General features: G+C 39.3%; 1 protein-coding gene across 1 annotated transcript in view; it reads left to right on the top strand.

The window, feature by feature from the left end:
* LRRC36 (leucine rich repeat containing 36) overlaps positions 1-23,161 on the top strand; it is a 36,124-nt gene extending 12,963 nt beyond the window's left edge. Inside the window, exons 3-11 of the mRNA XM_047835116.1 lie at positions 396-523; positions 2,768-2,813; positions 6,761-7,201; positions 8,915-9,204; positions 13,954-14,119; positions 15,286-15,431; positions 16,208-16,331; positions 19,936-20,050; positions 22,818-23,161. Of these exons, the coding sequence (XP_047691072.1) occupies positions 396-523; positions 2,768-2,813; positions 6,761-7,201; positions 8,915-9,204; positions 13,954-14,119; positions 15,286-15,431; positions 16,208-16,331; positions 19,936-20,050; positions 22,818-23,043 (1,682 nt within the window). The 3' untranslated portion in view covers positions 23,044-23,161. The remainder of the gene's footprint in view (positions 1-395; positions 524-2,767; positions 2,814-6,760; positions 7,202-8,914; positions 9,205-13,953; positions 14,120-15,285; positions 15,432-16,207; positions 16,332-19,935; positions 20,051-22,817) is intronic.
* Positions 23,162-23,581: the final 420 nt, after the last annotated feature.

The raw sequence follows: 23,581 nt of genomic DNA, 5'->3' as shown, positions 1-23,581 counted from the left end.
GTGGCTAGGACTAGTATATAGTTTTGTTTATTTGTTTTTAAGATTTATTTTTAAGTAATCTCTACACCCAGTGTGGGGCTCAAACTCACAACCCCACGATCAAGAGTTGCACACTCCATGTTCCACCAACTGAGCCAACTTGACATACCCCATTACTTTGTTTTAACCTTACCTCAACCCTAAGAGATAGGTAGTCTAGATTTTATCATCACTGTTTTACAATGGAGAAAATCAGAGAGGTTAAGCAGTTTGCCCAAGTTTACATGGTTTCCAGGTGGTGGCACCAGAACTAACTCTCAATCTTGTGACTTGCCTTCCAGTAGTATCTTTCCATAAGACATATTGCCTTTGAAATCTGGTCAGTGCTTCATTGTATGCCTTTTCTTTTAACACAGACTCAAACAAAGGACTTTTTATTCCCTTCCCCAACGGGGAAATAAAGGATTCTCTAACGAGTACTTCTGCAACACAGGGCAATGGTATAGCAGATCAGAAATTGGACACTTACTCACTGGGGACACAGGTAATGTATTCACTTTACTGCTGATTTATTGACTACTCAATGATTAATACCAATAATTCATTGGACTCTCTATTTATGAAGGTCTAAGAGCATTTGTTTGATAAAGGCATTTTAGACCCTTTAAAAGGAAAAAAGGGCAAAAAAGTAAGTAAGTAAGTAAGTAAGTAAGTAAGTAAGTAAGTAAATAAATAAATAAATAAATAAATAAAATTAAAGGAAAGAACAGACAATACAGAGGACCTTCTCCATTAATTTCAATCTCCCTTTTCCCTCTCCCCTACTAATTTGTTATCAAATGTAGTATATTTATGTATACAACTTTTAGCACATTTTATGCCAAGTATTTTGGCTCTCAAACAGATGTTTTGACTAGTTTTAAAATTTCTCCTCTCAGTGCACCTGGGTGGCTCAGTCAGTTAAGCGTGGGACTCTTGATTTTGGCTTAGGCCATGACCTTGCAGTTTGTGGGTTTGAGCCTCACATCCAGCTCCATGCTGCTTGGGATTAGCTTTCTCCCTCTCTCTCTGTTCCTCCCCCACTTGTTTCTCTCTCTCAAAATAAAGAAAATAAACATAAAATTTCTCTTTTCTATCCAATGTCTCCATCTCCTGTTACCTTACTTCCTTAAATTTTCTACCTCTGACTTTTCATTACTGAATCTTAACATCTCAAGGGTAGCTTTCCCAAAGCTGCCTGTTCATTGGAACATAAAAGAAGAAAAGCTAGGGGTAAATAAAGGTGGCATAGAAGTTGCGGACAATGGAGAGGTAGAGATTATTTATGCAAGATGAGGCAAAAATTAATGAGCTTTTAGTGAAAAAAATTGGTTAGGGTAATACAACCATTATATAAGCCTCATTTATATGAGTGAGTATGGGGCGCCTGTGTGGCTCAGTCAGTTAAGCATCCAAGTCTTGATTTAGGCTCAGGTCACGATCTCATGATCATGAGATCAAGTCCCATGTCCAGCTCTGTGCTGGGCACAGAGCCTGCTTAAGGTTCTCTCTCTCTCTCTCTCTCTCTCTCTCTCTCTCTGCCCCTCCCCTGCTCTCTCTCTCTCCCAAAATAAATAAATAAGTAAAATTTAAAAATAATAAAGGAAATGGAGACAAAGAATAATATACAGTTAAAATTAAATAACACTTTTTAAATTAAAAAACACAATTTCATTGAAACTACTGGAAGTGACAGACAAAAAGGAAATTAAATAGCTTGCTATATATTCTTTTAGTTTAAGAAATAAGTAGGATTTCTTCTTCTCTATAACTATCAAACTGAAAACTTGAAGATGATATTTAAAAAAGCAAACCCTAGATGGCTTTCTCTTTTGTATTAATCCTTGCTTAATTATGCCCTAAATTAATTTTCAATCTCTTAAAACTCTCAGTAACACCTGTAGTTGATGCTCAGCTTTATCAGAAGGTAAAATAAATACAAGAGTTCTTTATTTTTATTTATTTATTTTTAAAGTTTATTTATTTTTGAGACAGAGACAGAGCATGAACGGGGGAGGGTCAGAGAGAAGGAGACACAGAATCCGAAACAGGCTCCAGGCTCTGAGCTGTCAGCACAGAGCCCGACGCGGGGCTCGAACTCACAGACTGCGAGATCGTGACCTGAGCCGAAGTCGGCCGCTTAACCGACTGAGCCATCCAGGCGCCCCTACAAGAGTTCTTTAAACAGAAAAAATAAAGTTGGAAAATGTGAACCATCTAACTTCTATGCTAAGCTATTTAAAGCAGAAAAAAATACAGTATTTCACTGGTATGTCTTTTACCAACTGAGGCTATTTTGTCTTTTCAGAGAGTCTCCTTACCTACTCCAAAGCAGCTCTAGAATCTTTTTGGATTGTGGCTATTTAAAAATAGGCTTAAGAGGCACCTGGGTGGCTCAGTCAGTTAAGTGTCTGACTTCAGCTCAGGTCATGATCTCATGGTTCATGGGTTCAAGCCCCACGTCAGGCTCTGCACTGACAACTCAGAGCCTGCAGCCTGTTTCAGATTCTGTGTCTCCCTCTTTCTGCTCCTCCCCTGCTTGTGCTGTCTCTCAGAAATAAACATTAAAAAAAATTTTAAACAGGCTTAAACTAGGACCTTTGCTTGAAGGTCTGTTTCCCTAGGTTGTAAGGATAGATTTGGTTACTAATAGGAAAGTATTCTGAACCCCTGGTCTATCTAGTAAGCTCATGTTTGGATGCCCATTGACTGCCTTTTCCTAAACATTCAAACTTTTTTTTCATTGCAGGAAGTGGCAAGAAGGGAGGTCCCAAGTGACAGTCACCAAGAAGATGGTAAATATTTTGTGCAGGGAGTATTTTTCTCCACACTAATCAGAGAAATCCAGATGTTATGAGATTTGGGAGAAGATGGAGGTGTCTCAGCCCTAGGGCCCTACAGGGTCAACTAACTCTTTTCTGCTTTTGTAGGGGGCTGTCCTGGAAGCTTAGTGACCTGTAAGGCTTTACTGGTTGAAGAGTGGATATTCTGACTTCCTTTGTTCTTGATTTTTTGTACTGGCTGACTGTTTCTTTTTACTTTTTCTTATCTTTCTTGTCCTCTTTTGGATTTATTATGTTTTTATTCATCCATTTTTTCCCACCTACTGGTTTATAAGTTATATACTGTTTCAATATTTTTACTATTATTCCCTAAACTACAATATGTGCCCTTCACTATTATAATTAAAAAATTAATCAATACCTTAGGCTGCCTGGGCGGCTCAGTTGGTTAAGCATCTGACTTTGGCTCAGGTCATGATCTCCCGGTTCATGAGTTTGAGCCCCTCGTTGGGCTCTGTGCTGACAGTGTGGAGCCTGCTGCAGCTTCTGTGTCTCCCTCTTTCTCTGCCCCTCCCCCCTCGCACTCTGCGCTCTCTCTCTCTCTCTCTCTCAAAAATAAACATAAAAAATTAAAAAATAATTAATCAATACCTTAACTTTTCTCTTGGATAATTTAAAGAACTTAAAGTACTTTAGTTCTTTTACTCCCTCCCAATTTATGTATTATTATTATAGATTTTAATTCTCTATACTTTCTAAACCCATATGAAATAGTTTTTATACAGCCAGTGCTCATTTAGGTTTATCTTTGTATTTACCACTTTGTTTATTTCTTTTTTTCATCCTAGATTTCCCTTTTGAGATCATTTTTCTCTAGCTTATAGTACATCTTTTAGAATTTCCTTTAGTGTGGGTTTACTGTGTTGAATTCTTTTAGTTTTTGTTTGTATGAAAATGCCTCTCTTTCACCATTCTTCTTTTTTTTTTTTTTAATTTTTTTGAGAGAGAGAAAATGAGAGTGTGAGTGGGGGAGAGGGTGAGGGAGAGGGAGAGAGAGAATGTTAAGCAGGCTCCATGCCCAGCATAGAGCCCAACGTGGGGCTGGATCTCACAACTGTGAGATCATGACGTGAGCAGAAATTAAGAGTCAGATGCTTAACCAACTGAGTCACCCAGTCACCCCTATTACCATTATTCTTAAAAAGTATTTTGGCCGGTTATAAATTTCTAAGTTGGCAGTTATTTCTTTCTGAAAATTGAAGTTATTCCACTGTATTCTTTTGTTTTTGCTTTTGAGAAGTCAGCTGGAGGTCTGTCATTCCTGCAAGGATATTGTCTTTTTTTCTCTGGCTGCTTTTAAGATTTTCCAATTGTCTTTGGTTTTCTTCAGTTTCAGTATGATATGTGGATTTCTTTTTATTTATTCTGTTTGGTGGTTATTACACTTGAATCTGTGAATTGTGTCTCAAAAATTCTGGAAAGTGCTTCAAATGTTGTTTGTGTCCTTATGTCCTGTCCTTTCTTTCTGTCCTTTTGGGAATTTTGATTAAATAAATATATGTTAGAGATCTTTACTTTGTCCTCTTTGTCTCTTATTCTTTTGTATTTTTCATCTTTGGTTTTTGTTTTTCTTTGGTCTGATCTGCACTTTGGATAATTCCTTCTGATCCATCTTAAGTTCACTAACCTTGTCTTCAGTTGTATCTAATCTGCTTGCTTGCTGAGTTCTTAATTTCAATAGTTTTATTTTTTAGTTCTATATGTTTTGTTTCTTTTTCCAAGTCTTCTGGGTCAGTTTGTATAAACAGAAAATTTAAAGCTTTTTAAATATTTCTTTAAACATAGTAAACATAGCTGTTGCATACACTGGATGTTAATTCTAATATCTGAAGTTGTTGTCATTTTGTTTTTTCCTCATACTTGTGTTGTCTTATTTCCTTTTTTGTTCCTTTGCTTTGGTTATTTGCTATATATTTGAAAAACTATTTGTAGGAATCATTTAAAGTCTTACATAAAGGTATCTTTTCCAGATCAGATTTTCATTTGCTTCTACCAGGTACCAGGGACACTCTCATTCTGGGATCACTTTATTTTTTTTATTTTTTATTTTTATTAAAAAAAATTTTTTTTTCAACGTTTATTTATTTTTGGGACAGAGAGAGACAGAGCATGAACGGGGGAGGGGCAGAGAGAGAGGGAGACACAGAATCAGAAACAGGCTCCAGGCTCCGAGCCATCAGCCCAGAGCCTGACGCGGGGCTCGAACTCACGGACCACGAGATCGTGACCTGGCTGAAGTCGGACGCTTAACCAACTGCACCACCCAGGCGCCCCTCATTCTGGGATCACTTTAATCCAAGCTCAAAGCTTGAGGTTCCCTGGACCCACTCAGATGATGCAAACCTGGATTACCTGTCAATACAAGGACTGGCTTATTTCCAGTTTACCTTTACTCTGAAGGTTGCATCCTGCTTGGGGTTCCATCTTCATATGTATGTGGGGAGGGTAGGGGAGAGGAATGGTTTGTCATACTCCTCACTTTGGATGGATGCTGAACTTTACTTCCGTCTCTGTCACCCTAAAACTTCTGAGGGTAAAAGTGACTTTAAGTGCTAGACTTACCTATGTGAGTCCTTGCTGTCAACTAGATTTTGGCCTAGAAATTCCTTACTAGCTAACAAGCTTTTTGATGTTTATTTATTATATTTATTATAAATGTTTATTTATTTTTGAGAGAGAGAGAGACAGAGTGAGTGGGGAGGGGAAGAAAGAGAGGAGATACAGAATCTGAAACAGGCTCCAGGCTCCAAGCTGTCAGCACAGAGCCTGACGCAGGGCTAGAACTCACAAACTACAAGATCATGCCCTGAGCGACCTGAGTCGGATGCTTAACCGACTGAGCCACCCAGGTGCCCCCTCTTTGATGCGTTTAAGAACATGTACCATCCCACTTTTTTAGTATCTTCAACAGGAAGCACAATCTGAATTACCTAATCTCATCACTTGTTGTTAGATTATTTTTGTTATGTAAAAATATTGTTCTACAACCTTTCCCCCACTGTATAGGCTGGCCCTGGGTAAAACGTTGATATTCTATAGATCCTATACAGATAAAAAGTGATTGGTTCCACTTTTTTAAGTTAATATGACTAAGTCAGGGATAGTATTTTTTGCTTCCTAAGGAAGATCTTTAAGCATATGAAACTCTGAAAACTTAAGAGCACAAAGACTTCTAGTTGCTCCACTCTGAGGCTTTTTAGAGATGACACATATAGCTGTCTGAAAGAAATGCTTTGTAGCTAGTTAGGGATTCTCATAAGTTTTGGATTCCCTGCCATTTAATTGGCTTAGAATACTGGTTCCCAGTGTATGAACCTAGAACCTCTGAAGTTTGGGGGTGGGAATGGTCTTGGTTTTATTGCAAGAAGTCTATGAAATCATAGACTTACCAACTATTGACTATACACTGAACACATAAGATTACAACTATTGTCATATGGGGTGCACCAAATTTTTTATATGAAAAAAGCATCTAGAGGAGCTCCTAGTTGGCTCAGTCAGAAGAAAATGTGACTCTTGATCTTGGAGTCATGAGTTCGAGCCCCACATTGTGTGTAGAGTTTATTTAAAATAAATAAAATAAAATAGAAAGCAGCATTTAGAAAACTCTGATACTGCAGCTTTAGAAGGAAATTCCTAGGGAATTAGGGTGACATGAAGTTTATCTCCAGAATGTTAGAGATTCTTTACTGTTTACTCAGTATCCATCATGTTTTATTGTTGTCCCATGTAAAAAGTCCTTTTATCACTTTATGCTACTACTTATCAAAATTATAAACCATCTCTTCCTGAGAACTTTTTCTGGTAGACAGAGGTATGTCCAGTGAACAGAGGTACCCTAATTGAGCCAACAATTCTCATTGTATTTTGTGTTTTCTTTTCCCCTTGGTGGTGGTTAGAATTCAGACGCTACTCTCCTCATCAGTCCACAGTCCGATCCCCAGAGAAGATGGCTAGAGAAGGGTACCGACTATCTTTTTTGAACAATAAGTCTTCAGGTTCTTCTCCAGAAAAGGACTTGATACTAAAGGCTGATACTTACCAGCTTACCCATGATGTCTCATTGGGTAAACGCCTGGATGTGGGTGATTCTAGCCAGATCCATCCCCATCAGTTACCTTCAGATGTTGGTCTAGAAAATTATGATAGTCATTATTCTCAAAATCTATCCCTGCATGGAAGTCTTGGCAAAAGGCCTCAGAGAAGCAAGAACTATCGAGAATATAGCATAAAACCTTCAAATGACATGAAGGCCACCACATCCCATTCCTGTGGAGACTTATTGACTTCTCTGTCAAACCCTGACTTCAGCACCGGAAGGCTTTTGAAGCTCAGTTCAGGTAATAGCTTCCTGTCAGAATTTATATATATATATATATATATAATGTTATATATAACATTTATTTATTTTTGAGAGACAGACAGAGCACAAGTCGGGGAGGGGCAGAGAGAGAATGAGACAGAGAATCCAAAGCATCCAAAGCAGACTCCAGGCTCTGAGTTGTCAGCACAGAGCCTGACATGGGGCTTGAACTCACAAACCGTGAGATCATGACCTGAGTCGAAGTTGGACACTTAACCAACTGAGCCATCCAGGCGCCCCTGGAATTAACATTTCTTAAATTGCATTAGGATTTTTTAAATTCTTATTTTGGGGCATCAGTAGCCCATGAAACCTCCAGAAATCTGCAGGATGTAAGTTTAACATAACAGATATATTAAAGAAAATTCATAGAAATATGAGCTCTATAACTATATGTTATTGTAGCTAAATAGCATCCCAGAATGTATTTCTAGTAGCAGTTAGTCTTCTCTAGACACAGTCACTTCTATTCTGAGTTATTTTTTCAGAAAAAGGTAGTTTCAGGGTAATTAATTTATTCAGCAGAATTTATTGATACCTACTATGTGCCAAATGATGCTGCTCTGCAGATAAAGTAACAAACAAAAATAAAGTTCCATTTATCTTTTGCCACAATAAAAAAAAAAGTTCCTACTTTTATGGAGCTTCCATTCTAAAGGGGCAAGACATGATAGACAAGTTAGCATATAAATATATGTCAAGTTATGATAAATGCTGTGAAGAAAAATAATAATAATAAATAATAAATAATAATAAAGAGGAAGTGATGTTTTAGATAGAATGGTCAGGAAAAACTTCTCCGATGAGACGTATGGTATTTGGCAATATATTAGAAAGTAGCTTTAAGAGACACATAGTTAATAAAAGACTTACTGAGGTGAATTCAAGAAAGAATTGAAGAAGAAGCAATAGAGTTATAAAATATATACAATGCTTTCAAGGAGATTTGCAGAGAATGGGAACTATAGATGGAGGGGGAATGGGATCAAGGAAATTCTAATGGAAATTATCCAGTAGAGGGAAAACCAATGATGCAAGAGAGAAAAGGGACAATTACATGGAAAAAAATCCTTAGGTAGTCATGAAGATAGAATCCACTCCACCAGTGGAGAGGTTGGCCTTAGATAGAAGCACAGATAGTTTAATTTTTATTATGAAAGGAAGGCAGAGAATTTATAAATACAAATATAGATGAGTTGGTAGATTTAGTGGTGGGATCATGTAGATGTTTTCTTTGCCTGTTTTTCTCGGCAAAATAAAGAGGTCAGAATCTAAGAATGAGGAAGGAGGAGAAGGTGTTGAAAGTTTGAGGGGAAGAGAGGTGTGAAATAGTCATTTCAGAGAATAGAACAGTAAATTGACTAGAGTAGTGTATTAGGATAGCTGGGCAGTAGAGGGCCCAGTCAAGACAGTGGTCATCAACTTAAAGTGAAGACAGTGAGAAGAGATGCATGTTGTTCTCCAGCCACTGCCTACTGCCCTCATGTAGGCTTAGAGTATGTGGACAGTTGGATTTAGCCAGAGGTGGGTTTTGTCAGGTGGAGGGTTGGAACAGAAAGGATCCAGCGAGTTGAGGGTGTATCGTAGGAAGATGTTATTATGACCATTGGACTCCAGGCGGGGTAAGGTTGTAAGTGAGACATGAGAATATTAAAAGGCAGGGTCATCTCCCAGGCTGTTTCCTTCACAGATCTGTATGCCACAACCCATTTCAACAGTGATCCTGCTTTGCTGGTCAATGTAGAGCAACAATTATCTACCAGTCTCGGTGATTTAACACCAGCACATGGTTCTTTCCCAAACAACTCCACCCTGGGAGACTCTCTACGGACACTGCTATTGCCTACTGTGACCTCAGAAAACAGAGAGAGTTTGACCAAGGGGTCATTTAGCCCATCAAGGAGAGGATTCAAACGGAAGGACAATCTCCTTGCCACCTTGAATCCAAAGATTGGTTTCCAAGATGCTACCGGCAGCGAGGCAAGTATTGGTTCGTTTGCTTATACAAGAAACACGTCAGATCCAAGACCACAGTGGGGTTCTGTTGGGGGTGGCAGTGATTCTGACCAAGGGTGCTACAAATTCAAAGGGATTTTTGGAGGCCAGTGGTTAATACTGCCAGACCAAAGCCTATCATTCTTCTGCCCTTGGGAAAGTCATTCCCTTTCTGCTGCATTTTCTCATTTCCATCACAGTGAGACATTCCCTAATGTACTTCCAGAGCATAAATATTGTAGGGACATACTTTGATAATAAGAAGTAGCAGACAGTTTACCATAGCAGGGAATGCAGAAGTTGCTGGGGGTTCTGGATTGGCTGAAGAGTGAGCTCTGTAGCATTGATATTTATAATCTTACCATGCTTACACATTTGCCCTGGCCACACGTGACTAACTTGCTAGAGACCTTTATTCTGAATGCACTGCTTTTCTGTCTAGAAATTAAAATTATTCCAATTTTTTTCCAAAGTAGGAACAAGCAGAAGATGAATTAGATTATCCAAAGGATTTTTAGCTGAGAGTGGTTCAGAGAATGAACAACAAATCAAGAACCATTCCAACATATAGTACAATAGTGTTGTACAATAGAACTTAATTGCTATTCAGTTCTTACTCATTAAGTTTTGTCACTGCTTTTGCTGACATCCCTCCATGAAGAATGCCTTCCATTCTCATCTGTTTGAATATTAATTTTTCTTCAAGTCCTTGTTCCATCATAAAGCCTTCTTCTCTTTAAAGGAACCACGCTTTCAGAGCCCTGTCTTCCCTTGAACCCATGATGTTTTGTCATATGAACCATTTGTCATTCAATCATTTACTACCCTGTAAGGAAGCAGAGGATTTAGTAAAAAAAAAAAAAAAAAAAAAAAAAAAAAAAAACCCAAAAACACCAAAAACCAGCTACTACATGTTTGCAATTTTTGGACATTTTTTTGCACATTGGCATGGGTTTACAAGGTTTTGTTTTGGTTTAGTTATTGGGTTTTTTTTACTCTAAATACTTTTCAGTTTTCAAATTTTTTTGGAGGTCGTTATAATTTTTATGCACTAAAGAGGGCAGTCTTGTGGTACTTTCTTGGCTTTTTGGTCCCTTTTTTCCCATTTTCAGCCACTGATGCCTATTTTTTCAGACAAGAGCACTGTGTTAATGTTTTTAGGGTGAAGGTTCAGCAACACTTAGGATATTTGGGATGCTATGTTAATAACACATATTCTAGGAATTTCTTTAATGTTTTTATTTATTTTTGAGAGATAGAGACAGAGCATGAATGGGGGAGGGGCAGAGAGAAAGGGAGACACAGAATCCAAAGCAGGCTCCAGTATCTGAGCTGTCAGCACAGAGCCCCACGTGGGGCTCAAACTCACAAACTGTGAGGTTATGACCTGAGCTGAAGTCAGACACTTAACCAACTGAGCCACCCAGGCGCACCATCTAAGACAATTTTTTTAACCTCTATTTCAAGTTACAGGTTTAAAAGAGGAATTAAAACCTCAATGCCTTTTCCTGGACCATCTTAAAAATTTTCATTTCTCTTTTCCTTTTAGATACTATTTTTTTAATAAAGTTTATTTTGAGAGAGAGAGGGCGGGGGAGGGACAGAGAGAGAGGGAGAAGAGAATCCCAAGCAGGCTTCGTGCTGTCAGCACACAGCCCAGTGTGGAGCCTGAATTCACGAACCATGAGATTGTGACCTAAGCTGAAATCAAGAGTCAGATGCTCAACCAACTGAGCCACCCAGGCGCCCCGATACTATTTTTCTTTATATGGAAAGCTATGAAAGAGCTGCTTGAATATAAATATTTTAACAAATACACCTCAGTTTCTAGAAAGGCATTAGTCAGAAAATTGCTTAAAAGAACATTTACAAAGTTAAGAAAATAATTGCATGATACACAAAATTAAACCGAACATGAATTTGTGTTTAGAAATTTTGAACAACTGACTTTGGAATCATAGGCAAAATATAAAAATTAATTAAAAAAAAAGCCATGAGGTGGGGCATCTGGGTGGTGCAAACTGCTAACCGTCTGACTTCAGCTCAGGTCATGATCTCACAGTTCGTGGTTCAAACCCTGTGTCGGGCTCTGTGCTATCCGCTCAGAGCCTGCTTCGGATTCTGTGTCTCCCCCTCTCTCTATCCCTCCCCCTCTCACACTCTGTGTCTCTCTCTCTCAAAACTAAATAAACATTTAAAAAAATTTTTTTGAATAAATTTTAAAAAACAGGCACAATTTGTTGAAAATTAAAAGATTTAGGGACATCTGAGTGGCTCAGTCGGCTAAGCATCCAACTCTTGGTATCAGCTCAGGTCATAATCTCATGATTTGTGAGTTCAAACTCCATGTCCAGCTCTGCATTGACAGCACAGAGTCTGCTTCGGATTCTGTCTCTCCCTCCCTCTCTGCCTCTCTCTCTCTCTCTCTCTCTCTCTCAAAATAAATAAACTTTAAAAAGTTGTTTTGATGTTTATTTATTTTTAGAGAGAGAGAAAGAGACAGTATGGAAGTGGGGGAGGATCAGAGAGGGAGACACAGAATCTGAAGCAGGCTCTTGGCTCTGAACTGTTAACACAGAGCCTGATGTGGGGGGCTTGAACTCACGAACCGTGAGATCGTGACCTGAGCTGAAGTCAGATGCTTAACCAACTGAGCCCCCCAGGTGCCCCATAAATAAACTTTAAAAAAAAGTTAAAAAATTAAAAGACTCATAAAAAGTAACAAAATTATTCTAAGGTTCATAAAATTTATCCCCAACTCTCACCACATTGTGATAAATCAAAGAAAATGAGTAAAGTCATATATAAGTTTCCAAATTTTTCCATGATACACTCACAAAATTACCAACACATAAAAAACCAATGTTAGTAAATATTCTTTTTGACAAGTTCCTCTAAAGTGCCCTTGTGGGGTAACTAGACTTTCTATGACTTTTCTCCCCAACCAGGTTAACTTCTTAAAGTTCCTCATCCTTTACCTCTTCATATGTTCACAGTCCTTATACAGAACTCTCAGTGCACATGGTCAGTGCTCAGTACAGATCTGTTGAATAAATGTTTATCCCATTTGTAAGACCTTTCCCTATTAACCGTAGGCCATGTGTGTGACTCAGGTCATTAATGTTCTGCTTCACAGTTGTCAGATATGACAGCATTAGCTAATTATCATCTATAGTTTTTTATATCAAAAGAGCCAATGATTGAGAAATAACTTGGCTGTTTTCAGCTTTCTTGAAATCCATGAGACCATACAAAAAAGATTGGTAGAGGGGCGCCTGGGTGACTCAGTTGGTTGAGCATCTGACTCTTGATTTAGACTCAGGTCATTATCTCACAGTTTGTGAGTTCAAGCCCCACATCAGGCTCTGTGCTGACAGTGCAAAGCCTGCTTGGAATTCTGTCTCCCTTGTTCTCTGCCTCTCCCCGACTTGCACGTGCGTGCTCTCTCAAAATAAATAAAAATAAACTTAAATATAAAAATATAAATATCTGAATGAATAAAAAAATAATTGTGAATTTTACTGGGCAGATCTAGCCATCTTTCTATATAAGAGTCTTACTAAATAAAAGTATGTTTGGGGCATCTGGCTCAGTCAGTTAAGTGTCTGACTCTTGATTACTCCTCAGGTCATGATCTCAGGCTTCGTGAGGTCGAGCCCCCAGTTGGGCTCTGTGCTGGGCATGGAGGCTGCTTAAGATTCTCTCTCTCTCCCTCTGTCCCTCCCCCATCCCTATGTGTGGGCATGAACTCTCTCTCTTTCAAAATAAATAAACATTTAAACATTTATCTTAAGTACTGGGTCCAACAATAACATTTAACATATAACATTTAAAATGTTACAGAACAAAAAATAAATAAATAAAATGTTACAGAACATTTAAGTTTATCATATATTAACATACTAAATATAAGCTTATGAGTAACAATCTTAAAAATACCCATTTTATGGTATGTAATAACTTTTAAAAATGTTTTGTGGGGCTCCTGTGTGGCTTAGTCAGTTAAGCATCTGACTCTGTTTTGGCTTAGGTCATGATCTCATGGTTTCATGAGTTTGAGACTCATATTGGGCTCTGAACTGACAGTGCAGAGCCTGCTTAAGATTCTCTCTCTCTCCCTCTCTCTGCCTCTCCCCCACTCACACTTTCTCTGTCTCTCTAAAAAATGAATTAAAGAATTTTTTGCCATGTTTTGCAAGTTTCATCTTTTTATATTGCATACTGTAATATATTGAGTCATAGATGTAGGTGTCAAAACTTAAGTTTTCTTCTAAAACTCTCTACAGAAAACTATGATCGAATATACCATTATCTTTTAAATTATCCTTGAATATACTACCATATTTGCCTTGGACATAAATAATATTCTATTCAAATCCAAACCAAGATGAACCCATCTCTTTTCTTTTAAAAAAAATTTTTTAATGTTTGTTTATTTTTTGAGAGAGTGCACATGCACACCAGTGGGGGAGGGGCAGAGAGAGAGGGAGACACAGAATCAGAAGCAGGCTCCAGGCTCTGAGCTATCAACACAGAGCCCAAAGCGGGGCTTGAACTCACAAACTGTGAGATCATGACCTGAGCTGAAGTCAAACGCTTAACGACTGAACCACCCAGGGGCTCCTTTTTTCTTTTTTTTAAATGTTAACACTTTAAATATTCCAGATTCTTACTTCCCATATTGTGTAAGAATGACAAATGGTTGTGTGTGTGTGTGTTCTTTTTTTTCTTGAGCCTCTCTCTAGTGATCTGGGCAGTTTGCATGGTTTGCCAGGGAAATGCAGTCCCCTGATTTCTGCCAGAACTTCCCATGTGGCCACTGTCCTCAGACAGCTCTTGGAGCTTGTGGATAAGCACTGGAATGGCTCTGGCTCCCTCCTCCTTAACAAGAAGTTTCTTGGTAAGTGAATGCATTTTCAGCTTCTGGAGAAGGACTCAGACCTTGGTTCCTCTCTATGTTCCTATAAAAGCCACCAAGCCCCCTTAAGTTGCAAGGAAAATTGTTCTCATGAGCCCTTATTAAAATTTCTCAGTGGCATGGTAATTGACAAATCTGTATTTTTTCTCATAATCTTCCCTGTTGGTTTTATCAACACTCTTCCCTCATGTACTAATTGTTTTGTCCCTTCTGTGACTTTTTTGGTAATCTCTGGGTAATATGTAGAGCAACAAGATGTAAAACAGCATGGTAGTGTTAATGATTACAAAAGGATTTTATGATCCTTGGGACAGTGAATACAACAAAAATTGGGTTTGATCATCAGAATTCTGAGATGCCTGTTGAAATGTTATGATTTGAAAAATTTGAATGAGTAAATGACTTGGACTCTTTCCAGGGCTTCTTTTTTAGGAACTTGGGGGAAAAAGTCATTCTGCAAATGTTGCCCCAAGTGTTTATTTGTTGCTTAATGGAAGAAGAGTTCAAGGAGCTTTTGTTGGTGGTAAACATTTAGGAAAAAGTAGAAACTTTAAAGTTGTTTGGGCTTAATTTTTCTAATTTAAATGTCTAAAGGGACATATAGGAAAAAAGTTACTTTCCTTCCCACATTGGCTCTTTGCTCTCATTTTGTAGGAAATTATCCTCAGGAGCCACTCATCATTGACTAGAGAATAGCATAGGGTATTGAGGGTCTACTCATGAGGGTCTACTGTTGTTTCTCCACAGAGGACATGAGATAGAATTTCTTATCCATTATGAAACACCTCTTACAGCCACTTACTAAATTATATTTTTTAATTTTTTTAAGTTTATTTATTTTGAGAGAGAGAGAGAGAGAGCACAATCAGGGGAGGGCTGGGGGTGGGGGAGAGAATCCCAAGCAGGCTCCATGCTGTCAGCACAGAGCCTGATGCGGGGCTCAATCCCATGAACCATGAGATCATGACCTGAGCCAAAATCAAGAGTTGGACGTTTAACTGACTGAGCCACCCAGGCACCCTTAAATTCTTGTCAAAAGGAAATATTAGATTACTGTGTTTGTCCTACAGAGCTGGTAGTTATTGATTAGGAATTCTGTGCTTTAGTTTTTAAGATTGGCCTGTGTGCCCAACCTGAATTTTTGGCAGGTCCTGCCCGAGATTTACTTCTGACTTTGGTAGTCCCTGCTCCTTCCCAGCAGTGGTGTCACTCGCATCCTGAAGACACATCAAAAACCTTCCACAGCAGAGAGATGGAACTGAAGGAGGCCGGGCAGGTGGTCCCTAATGACATGGTATGCCTCACTCATCTTCCTTTCCTACTCTTCCTTTACTAGAAAAGAACAGAGCAACAAGACTAGAGCAGCTTTGTGCCATAAAGGTCATCACCATGGACCTAGATGTTCCTGAACCAAAATACAGAGAAGTCAGTCTGGGAAAATCAGGAACACAAAACTTTTTGCCAGCATAGGGACAACTTGGAAGTTCTGCAGGGATAACTCCCTACTCCTAGCCCTATTCCAAAAATTCTAAAGAAAGACTTGGAAAAAGGGGGAAAAATGACCCTAGAATGAAAATACTTAGGTTCATACTTTGGAAGATTATGGTTTAATTCTAATGAGGGAAGATAGATGTCTTGGGGATTGTCTTTCCTCCCTTCTGATGGAACAGAGAGTCCTGAACCGGGAGCCATTCCTAGAGCATCAGGCTATTGACTTTGGGAAATGAAGAAGGGACTTATATCCTTAGGCTTTCCCCCGCTTTTCTTAACATCAGAGAATTTTCACATACCAAATTGAGTTTCTAGAAACTTTAGATAAGTGACTCAGAATGCTGGCCACTGGTCAAAAGAAGCCCTTGTTCTGTAAGAGTAGTGGATAATTTACAGGAAAGATTGCAACTCCAAGTAGTGCTCATGTTTACCAGTGAATTAAAATTCTAATGAGAAAGAGAGATGCTGACCTCCATTCAGTTCATCACTAAACAGAGAAAAGTGTCTTTTAGTCTTCTAAAAGCACTCCTCAGAATTTCAGATTCTTAATATACTTGTATTTTGTTTTCTGATCTAAAGGAAAGTTTGAAGCAAAAACTGGTCAGAGTACTAGAGGAAAACCTCATTTTGTCAGAAAAAATCCAGCAGTTGGAGGAAGGTGCTGCCACCTCGATTGTGAGTGGGCACCAGCCCCACACTTATGGTGAGTTCAGGAAAGCAACATGTGTTGTGTTTATAGATGAACCATTTAATTAGCTTCATCATCTAGAGGTCACATAGAACCAATCATCTTGCCTCAGAGAGCTGTAATGCAAGTGGCTTGAGTTACCTTATGAAGCTGTCAGTGTAAAGCAAGTGCAGATGTTATTATTTTTTTTTAACGTTTATTTATTTTTGAGACAGAGAGAGACAGAGCATGAACGGGGGAGGGTCAGAGAGAGGGAGATACAGAATCTGAAACAGGCTCCAGGCTCTGAGCTGTCAGCACAGAGCCTAATGCGGGGCTCGAACTCACAGACCGCGAGATCATGACCTGAGCCGAAGTCGGCCGTTTAACCGACTGAGCCACCCAGGCGCCCCTATCATTTTTGATATTGACACTTTCTGATTATAGAAGAAGACCATGTTCTATGAACACCTGCCTGGCTCAGTCAGTAGAGCATGCCATCTTGATCTTGGGGTTGTGCGTTCCAGCCCCACACTGGGTATAGAGATTTACTTTAAAAAAAAAAAATCATGTTCTTTATAGAAAGACTGAAAAATGTAAGAAAAATATAACCCCATTATCCTGAAATAACTGCCACTTTTATTTTTCATATATTTTCTTTCACCATACCCATATACATATATTTTTTCAGCTTAAAATTAAATTTTGTGAGGGGCAGCTGGCTGGCTCAGTTGATAGAATATGGTACTCTTGATATTGGGGTTGTGAGTTTGAGCCCCACATTGGGTGTAGAGATTACTTAAAAATAAAATCTTGAAAAAGATAAATAAAATTTGTGACTTGATGTTTTTTAAGTTTATTTACTTGGAGAGGGTGGGGGAGGAGCAGAGAGAGGGAGAGAGAGAATCCCAAGCAGGCTCAGCACTGTCAGTGAAGAACCTGATGCACGGCTTAAACTCACAAACTGTGAGATCATGACCTGAGCCAAATTCCAGAGTTGGTTGCTTAACCAACTGAGCCACCCAGGCACCCCAGTGACTTGATGTTTTAAAAACTAAATTACATGCAATAAAATGCACACATTTTAAGTTTGATGAGTTTTGACAAATACATACACTCTTTTAATTTCATCCCAATCAAAATATAGAACATTTCTGTTTCTCCAGAAAGTTCCCTGAGACCCTTGTGCAGTGAGTTTCCCCTACTCTCTACCCTAGGCAATTACCAATCTGATTTTTACATCCTAATATTTTTAATTTAATAGCAAAGGCATTTCATATAATATCACATAAATAATTCTAAAGAATTTCCAAACATTCAGACTTGAAATGAAATGCTTGAATGAAGACCTGAGTGGAAATGCTTCTCTGAAATTGTCTCTTCCCTTCTGATGGAGCTGAGAGTCTTAATATTCATGCTATGATAAATAGTGCAGCTGTTTATGTACATAAATTTCACACTGTTTTCCTAGGAGACATTCCTAGAAGTAGAATTAGTAGGTCAAAATATGTGGACATTTTTGAGGTTTTTGTTGCATATTATCAAATCACTCCCAAGCAAGGTTATTTCACATCAGCAGTGAGTGTATTTAAATGCCATTTTCACTCCATCCTTGCCCACACTCGGGGTTTTTTTTGTGTATTTTTTTCTTTTTTTCCATTGTGATAAGTGAAAATTAATATCTCACTGACATCTTGATTTGTACTACTTTATTATTAGCATAGTTTAGACCATAATTTTATTTTTTAAATATTTTTTTGAGGGGGTGGGTAGAGAGAGAGAGAATACCACGAGGTGCAGAGAGAGGGAGAGAGAGTGCAGAGCCCTGAGTGGGGCTCGAGCTCACAAACCATGAGATCATGACCTGAGCCGAAGTCAGATGCTTAAGCTACTGAGCCACCCAGGTGGCCCAGGCCAGTATCTTAGATAAAGTCTACCCTTGACATTAAACCTCTAGCTCAGCACCCCTAAGCAAACATTATGGGCATTTGGATTTATATGAGGAACTTGATTTGGAAGTCGGCACAGAATTTCTAGAATTGAAACTCATCACTGTCTGATTCTCTCAAGCCTGAATAATTGAGATTTCTCCACTTACCTGTTCTGAAAATAAACAGATGCTCACTAGATACCTACTTTCAATCACCCATGAGACCCAGTACTGTATTTTACCTTACTGGTGATAAATAAAGCTATTGCAGCCCTATTTTCCACCTTCTGGAATGTTGCCACTCAAAGGGTGAGTCATAGATCAGAAATATTAGCTTCACCTGGGAGCTTAGACATATAGAATATTGGAGTTCATCTCAGACCTACTGAATCAGAATCTGTTTTTAACAAGATCCCCAGGTGTAAGCATATTAATGTTTAAGAAGTACTGTTCTAGAAGACTGACTTCCTTAGGACCAGAGTTCCTGCGCTTTTACCTACTTCATTAAAAAAAACCCAAAACCCTTTTTTTTTTTTAATGTTTTTTTTGAAAGACAGAGTGCGAGTGGGGGAGGGACAGAGAGAGGGAGACACAGAATCTGAAGCAGGCTCTGGGCTCTGAGCTGTTAGCACAGAGCTCGATGGGGGGCTAAAACTCATGAACTGCGAGATCATGACCTGAGCCGAAGTTGGATGCTTAACTGACTAAGCCACCCAGGTACCCCATCTACTTCATTTTTGCAGGCAGTGGTAACATAGTTGGGGACCTAGGTATGAATGTCTTGACTACAAATTCAGTTTCTGTAAGTTCTCAGTGCCTGTAAGCACTATATGCCTGACACAGTTCTAGATGTTTTCACATATACTATAGAGAGTGAAGGATATACATACATTCACAAACTAAAATGGAGAATACAGAGATACCTAATATGTGTTAACTATGCTAAGTGAGGATTGGATCCTCACAACAGTGGTGGGGTAGGGTTATTGCTCTAATGAATCTCAGAAAAATAAACTAACATGGGGTGCCTGGGTGGCTCAGTCAGTTAAGCGTCTGACTTCGGCTCAGGTCATGATCTCACGGTCTGTGAGTTTGAGCCCCGCATTGGGCTCTGTGCTGACAGCTCAGAGCCTGGAGCCCGTTTCAGATTCTGTGTCTCCCTCTCTCTCTGACCTTCCCCCGTTCATGCTCTGTCTCTCTCTGTCTCAAAAATAAATAAACATTGGGGCGCCTGGGTGGCGCAGTCGGTTAAGCGTCCGACTTCAGCCAGGTCACGATCTCGCGGTCCGGGAGTTCGAGCCCCGCGTCAGGCTCTGGGCTGATGGCTCAGAGCCTGGAGCCAGTTTCCGATTCTGTGTCTCCCTCTCTCTCTGCCCCTCCCCCGTTCATGCTCTGTCTCTCTCTGTCCCAAAAATAAATAAACTTTGAAAAAAAAAAATTAAAAATAAATAAATAAATAAATAAACATTAAAAAGAAAAGAAAAGAAAAATAAACTAACATGCAATATTAAATGGTTGAATTTTAATTCAGGTTGGATACTCCAACCACTGTATCCGCTGTCTCTAAGGGAGGGAATAGTGAATGGTGTGTGGAGGTGCGTGCAGAATTGGGGTCCCCAATTCTTTAAGATGTCCACCTGATTGCTTAAGCTCTGCTCAAAGATAGTGGCTTGGAATCTTGTTCACATCTGGCTCCTGTACCCTTTGCAGATGATCTTCTGCGCAAAAACCAACAGCTGACCATGCAGGTGGCTTGCCTCAACCAGGAGCTTGCCCAGCTGAAAAAGCTGGAGGAGACAGTGGCCCTTCTCCATGAAAGTCAAAGGTAGGAGAGGGTCTATCTAGCTCACTTCTAGAAGCCAATATTTACTTTCCTTTAACTGTTTTGTCTTATTTGATAAGTTAATACCTATATACTTTTCAAATTAACTTCATTCTGTGTGTAATCTCATGTATCTAGATGTATCTGTGTGTAAACTTCCTGTATTCCAGGACACACAAGAGACTAAAGATCTTTGCTGGCTTTAGTAGGTCACAACACCTCAATAATAAGTAGTTTTTCACTGGATCCAATAGGGCCCAGGTTTGAGTCAGCTAGCTTTCCTTGGTCACTATGTGCCCCTAAAACCAGCCATCTGTCTCTTCTGGAAAATGCCTGCCTCCTAATGCTCTTAGAAGAGACATCAAGCACTTAGGAAGAGTGGTTGAATGTCCAGTGTATGTGTTCTCTTCAGAGCTGCTCAACAGTATCAGCCTCTTCAAAGAACAGTACCCTCAGCATGCCAGCTAGACAAATCAGAAGAGGCCTCAAGTCTTTTGGTACATTTACAGAAGTTCTTGACATTTTGATTTGCAAAACACCTTCACTATGACTTTCAATGAAGTTTAAATATAAGAACCCCATCCCCAAACCTTTGTCCCCAAACTTCACTTCCTGAGTAGCTAGTGAATTAGGATAGCTTCATATTCAGAGGATTAGACCCAGACCCATTCTAGATGGCTTTTTTTAACTTTCCATTATAGTTATTTCAATACATACAAAGGTAGAGGAAGTAGAATCAAATCATCCTTCTCAAACTGGGGTATTAGAATCACCTGAAAAACTTGTTGAAATGCAGATTCCTGGGTCCCTACCCCCAGAGTTTCTGATTCAGCAGGTCTGGGTTGGGGACAGAGAATTTACATTCTAATAAGTTTCCAGGTGATGCTGTTGTTGTTGATTTGGGGATCACATTTTGAGAACAATAGGGTATATCTCAAAGTGATGTACAAATTGCTATATCTTAAAGTAAATCTTCTGTGGAGGACACCTGGGTGGATCAGTCCATTAAGCATCTGACTTCGGCTCAGGTCATGATCTCATGGTTTGTGAGTCAGAGCCCCACGTCAGGCTCTGTGCTGACAGCTCAGAGCCTGGAGCCTGTTTCAGATTCTGTGTCACCCTTTCTCTCTGCCCCTCCCCGTTCACGCTCTGTCTCTCGCTCTCAAAAATAAATATTAAGGGGCGCCTGGGTGGCTCAGTCAGTTGAGCGTCCGACTTCGGTTCAGGTCACGATCTCACGGTTTGTGGGTTTGAGCCCCGTGTCAGGCTCTGTGCTGACAGCTTGGAGCCTGAAGCCTGCTTCAGATTCTGTGTCTCCCTCTCTCTCTGCCCCTCCCCTGCTCATGCTCTCTCTCTGTCTCTCAAAAGTGAATAAAGATTTTTAAAAAGTTTTAAAATAAAATAAATAAACATTAAAATATTTTTGAAAGAAATAATTCTGCATGTTGTTAAACCATCAATTCAATATATAGCTTTAATTTGTTTCGTTTTGCTTTTGATTCATAAGCAATTTTCAGATTATTTTTATTTAATCTTGTTTTATTTTTTTTTAACATTTATTTATTTTTGAGAGACAGAAAGAGACAGAGCATGGGCAGAGGAGGGACAGAGAGAGAGGAAGACAGAATCCGAAGCAGGTTCCAGACTCTGAGCTGTTAGCACCGAGTCCGACGCAGGGCTCAAACTCACAAACTATGAGATCATGACCTGAGCCGAAGTCAGACTCTTAACCGACTAAAGCACCCAGGCACCGCAATCTTGTTTTATAATTATGTAAAACATTTACACGGTTCCAAAGTCACATCTACAAAATAAGATAAATTCAGACAAATATAAAAAGTAAGCATAGGGGCGCCTGGGTGGCTCAGTCGGTTAAGCGGCCGACTTCGGCTCAGGTCATGATCTCATGGTTTGTGAGTTCGAGCCCCGCGTCGGGCTCTGGGCTGACAGCTCAGAGCCTGGAGCCTATTTCGGATTCTGTGTCTCCCTCTCTCTGACCCTCCCCTGTTCATGCTCTGTCTCTCACTGTCTCAAAAATAAATAAAATGTTAAAAAAAATTTAAAAAAAAAAAAAAAAAAAAAGTAAGCATAGTGTTGTTTTAACTTTTATCTTAGAAATCAGTTCACAGTAGTGTATAGAGTTAGTTCTCATTCATTTTTATAACTGCATAGGACTAGGACTCCACTCTGCATTTATTTAATTAGTCCTCTATTGACAGACATTTAGATTGACAGTATTTTTGCTATTATAAACAGTGTTGCAATGAATAGCATTGTGCATGCATTTTTTTTTTTTTTTGGCTAGTCTCTGATAGCTTTTAATATTACATAGTATTACAGAGCTCAAGAATACAGTCATGACTAACACCGTTAGTTAATTAATATCCTGCAAACGTAGGATAGATTAGAAGAAGTAGAAGTTAAGATCTGGGGATAGAAATTGGAGGCCTGGTCAGATGCCAATCTTCCAGTGCTTCTACTTACCTCATCATGAAAGTGCTTTAGAAAGGATAGAACAATCACTATATAAAATGTGAACTATGTTATTGCTACAGTCAGTCTGGAACATAATCAAACAGAACTGTAATGAAGAAAGAAACTGTCAGCCTGCCTCTAAAATAACCCACTCATAAATCGGTCAGTTCTTTCTATTTAAAGATGTTACTTCATTTTATATTTGTCTTTAGTAAACATCTCAGGTCTGAATGGCATCTACTTTGTTTTTACGATTTCATGACTGTCTTTCCCCGCCTCCCCACCCATGCCTCAGATCCCTGGTGGTAACTAATGAGTATCTGCTGCAGCAGCTGAATAAAGAGCAAAAAGGTTATTCTGGGAAAGCACTCCTGCCTCCTGAGAAGAGTCATCATTTGGGGAGATCGTCACCCTTTGGGAAAAGGACGCTGTCTTCCTCCTCACCAGTGGCACATGACACGGGTCAGTATCTAATACAGAGTGTTTCAGACTCTGTTCCAGAGCCTAGTTTATGGAGCTAGCGCTAAACACCTTCTCTGTGGCTTCCCTCTCAGCCCCAGGGGGGTGTCACTAGTGTCACTGCCACTAGTATGGTAGTATTTACCCACAAGATTAAGAGAAAATCTTATTCTGATTACATTGTATTGGTCCTTTTTATTTCTCTTATCTCCTCCCATCAAGTCTTTCTTTCTTCCTGCCCTCAGAAATAGTTGGCACTTAATCCTAGGCATCATATCACATAGAAACATTTGGTTAAAAATGTCTTGGCACCTGTGCCTGGGTGGCTCAGTTGGTTAAGCATCTGGCTCGTGGTTTCAGCTCAGGTCATGATCTCACAGCTCGTGAGTTCAAGCCCCACATCAGCCTCCATGCTGATAGTGCAGAGCCTGCTTGGGATTCTCTTTCTCTGCCTCTCCTCTGTTTGCTCTCTCTCTCTCTCAAATAAATAAACTTAAAAGTGTGTGTGTTGTGTGTGTGTATATATATATATATATATATATATACACACACACACAACACACATATACACAAAAGAGAAGAAACATTTGGCTAAAAATG

The sequence above is a fragment of the Prionailurus viverrinus genome, chromosome E2 (genome assembly GCF_022837055.1).
Source record: "Prionailurus viverrinus isolate Anna chromosome E2, UM_Priviv_1.0, whole genome shotgun sequence".
NCBI lineage: Eukaryota > Metazoa > Chordata > Mammalia > Carnivora > Felidae > Prionailurus > Prionailurus viverrinus.
Note: the sequence above shows the minus strand (reverse complement) of the source record. Positions and strands in the feature narration are given on the sequence as shown.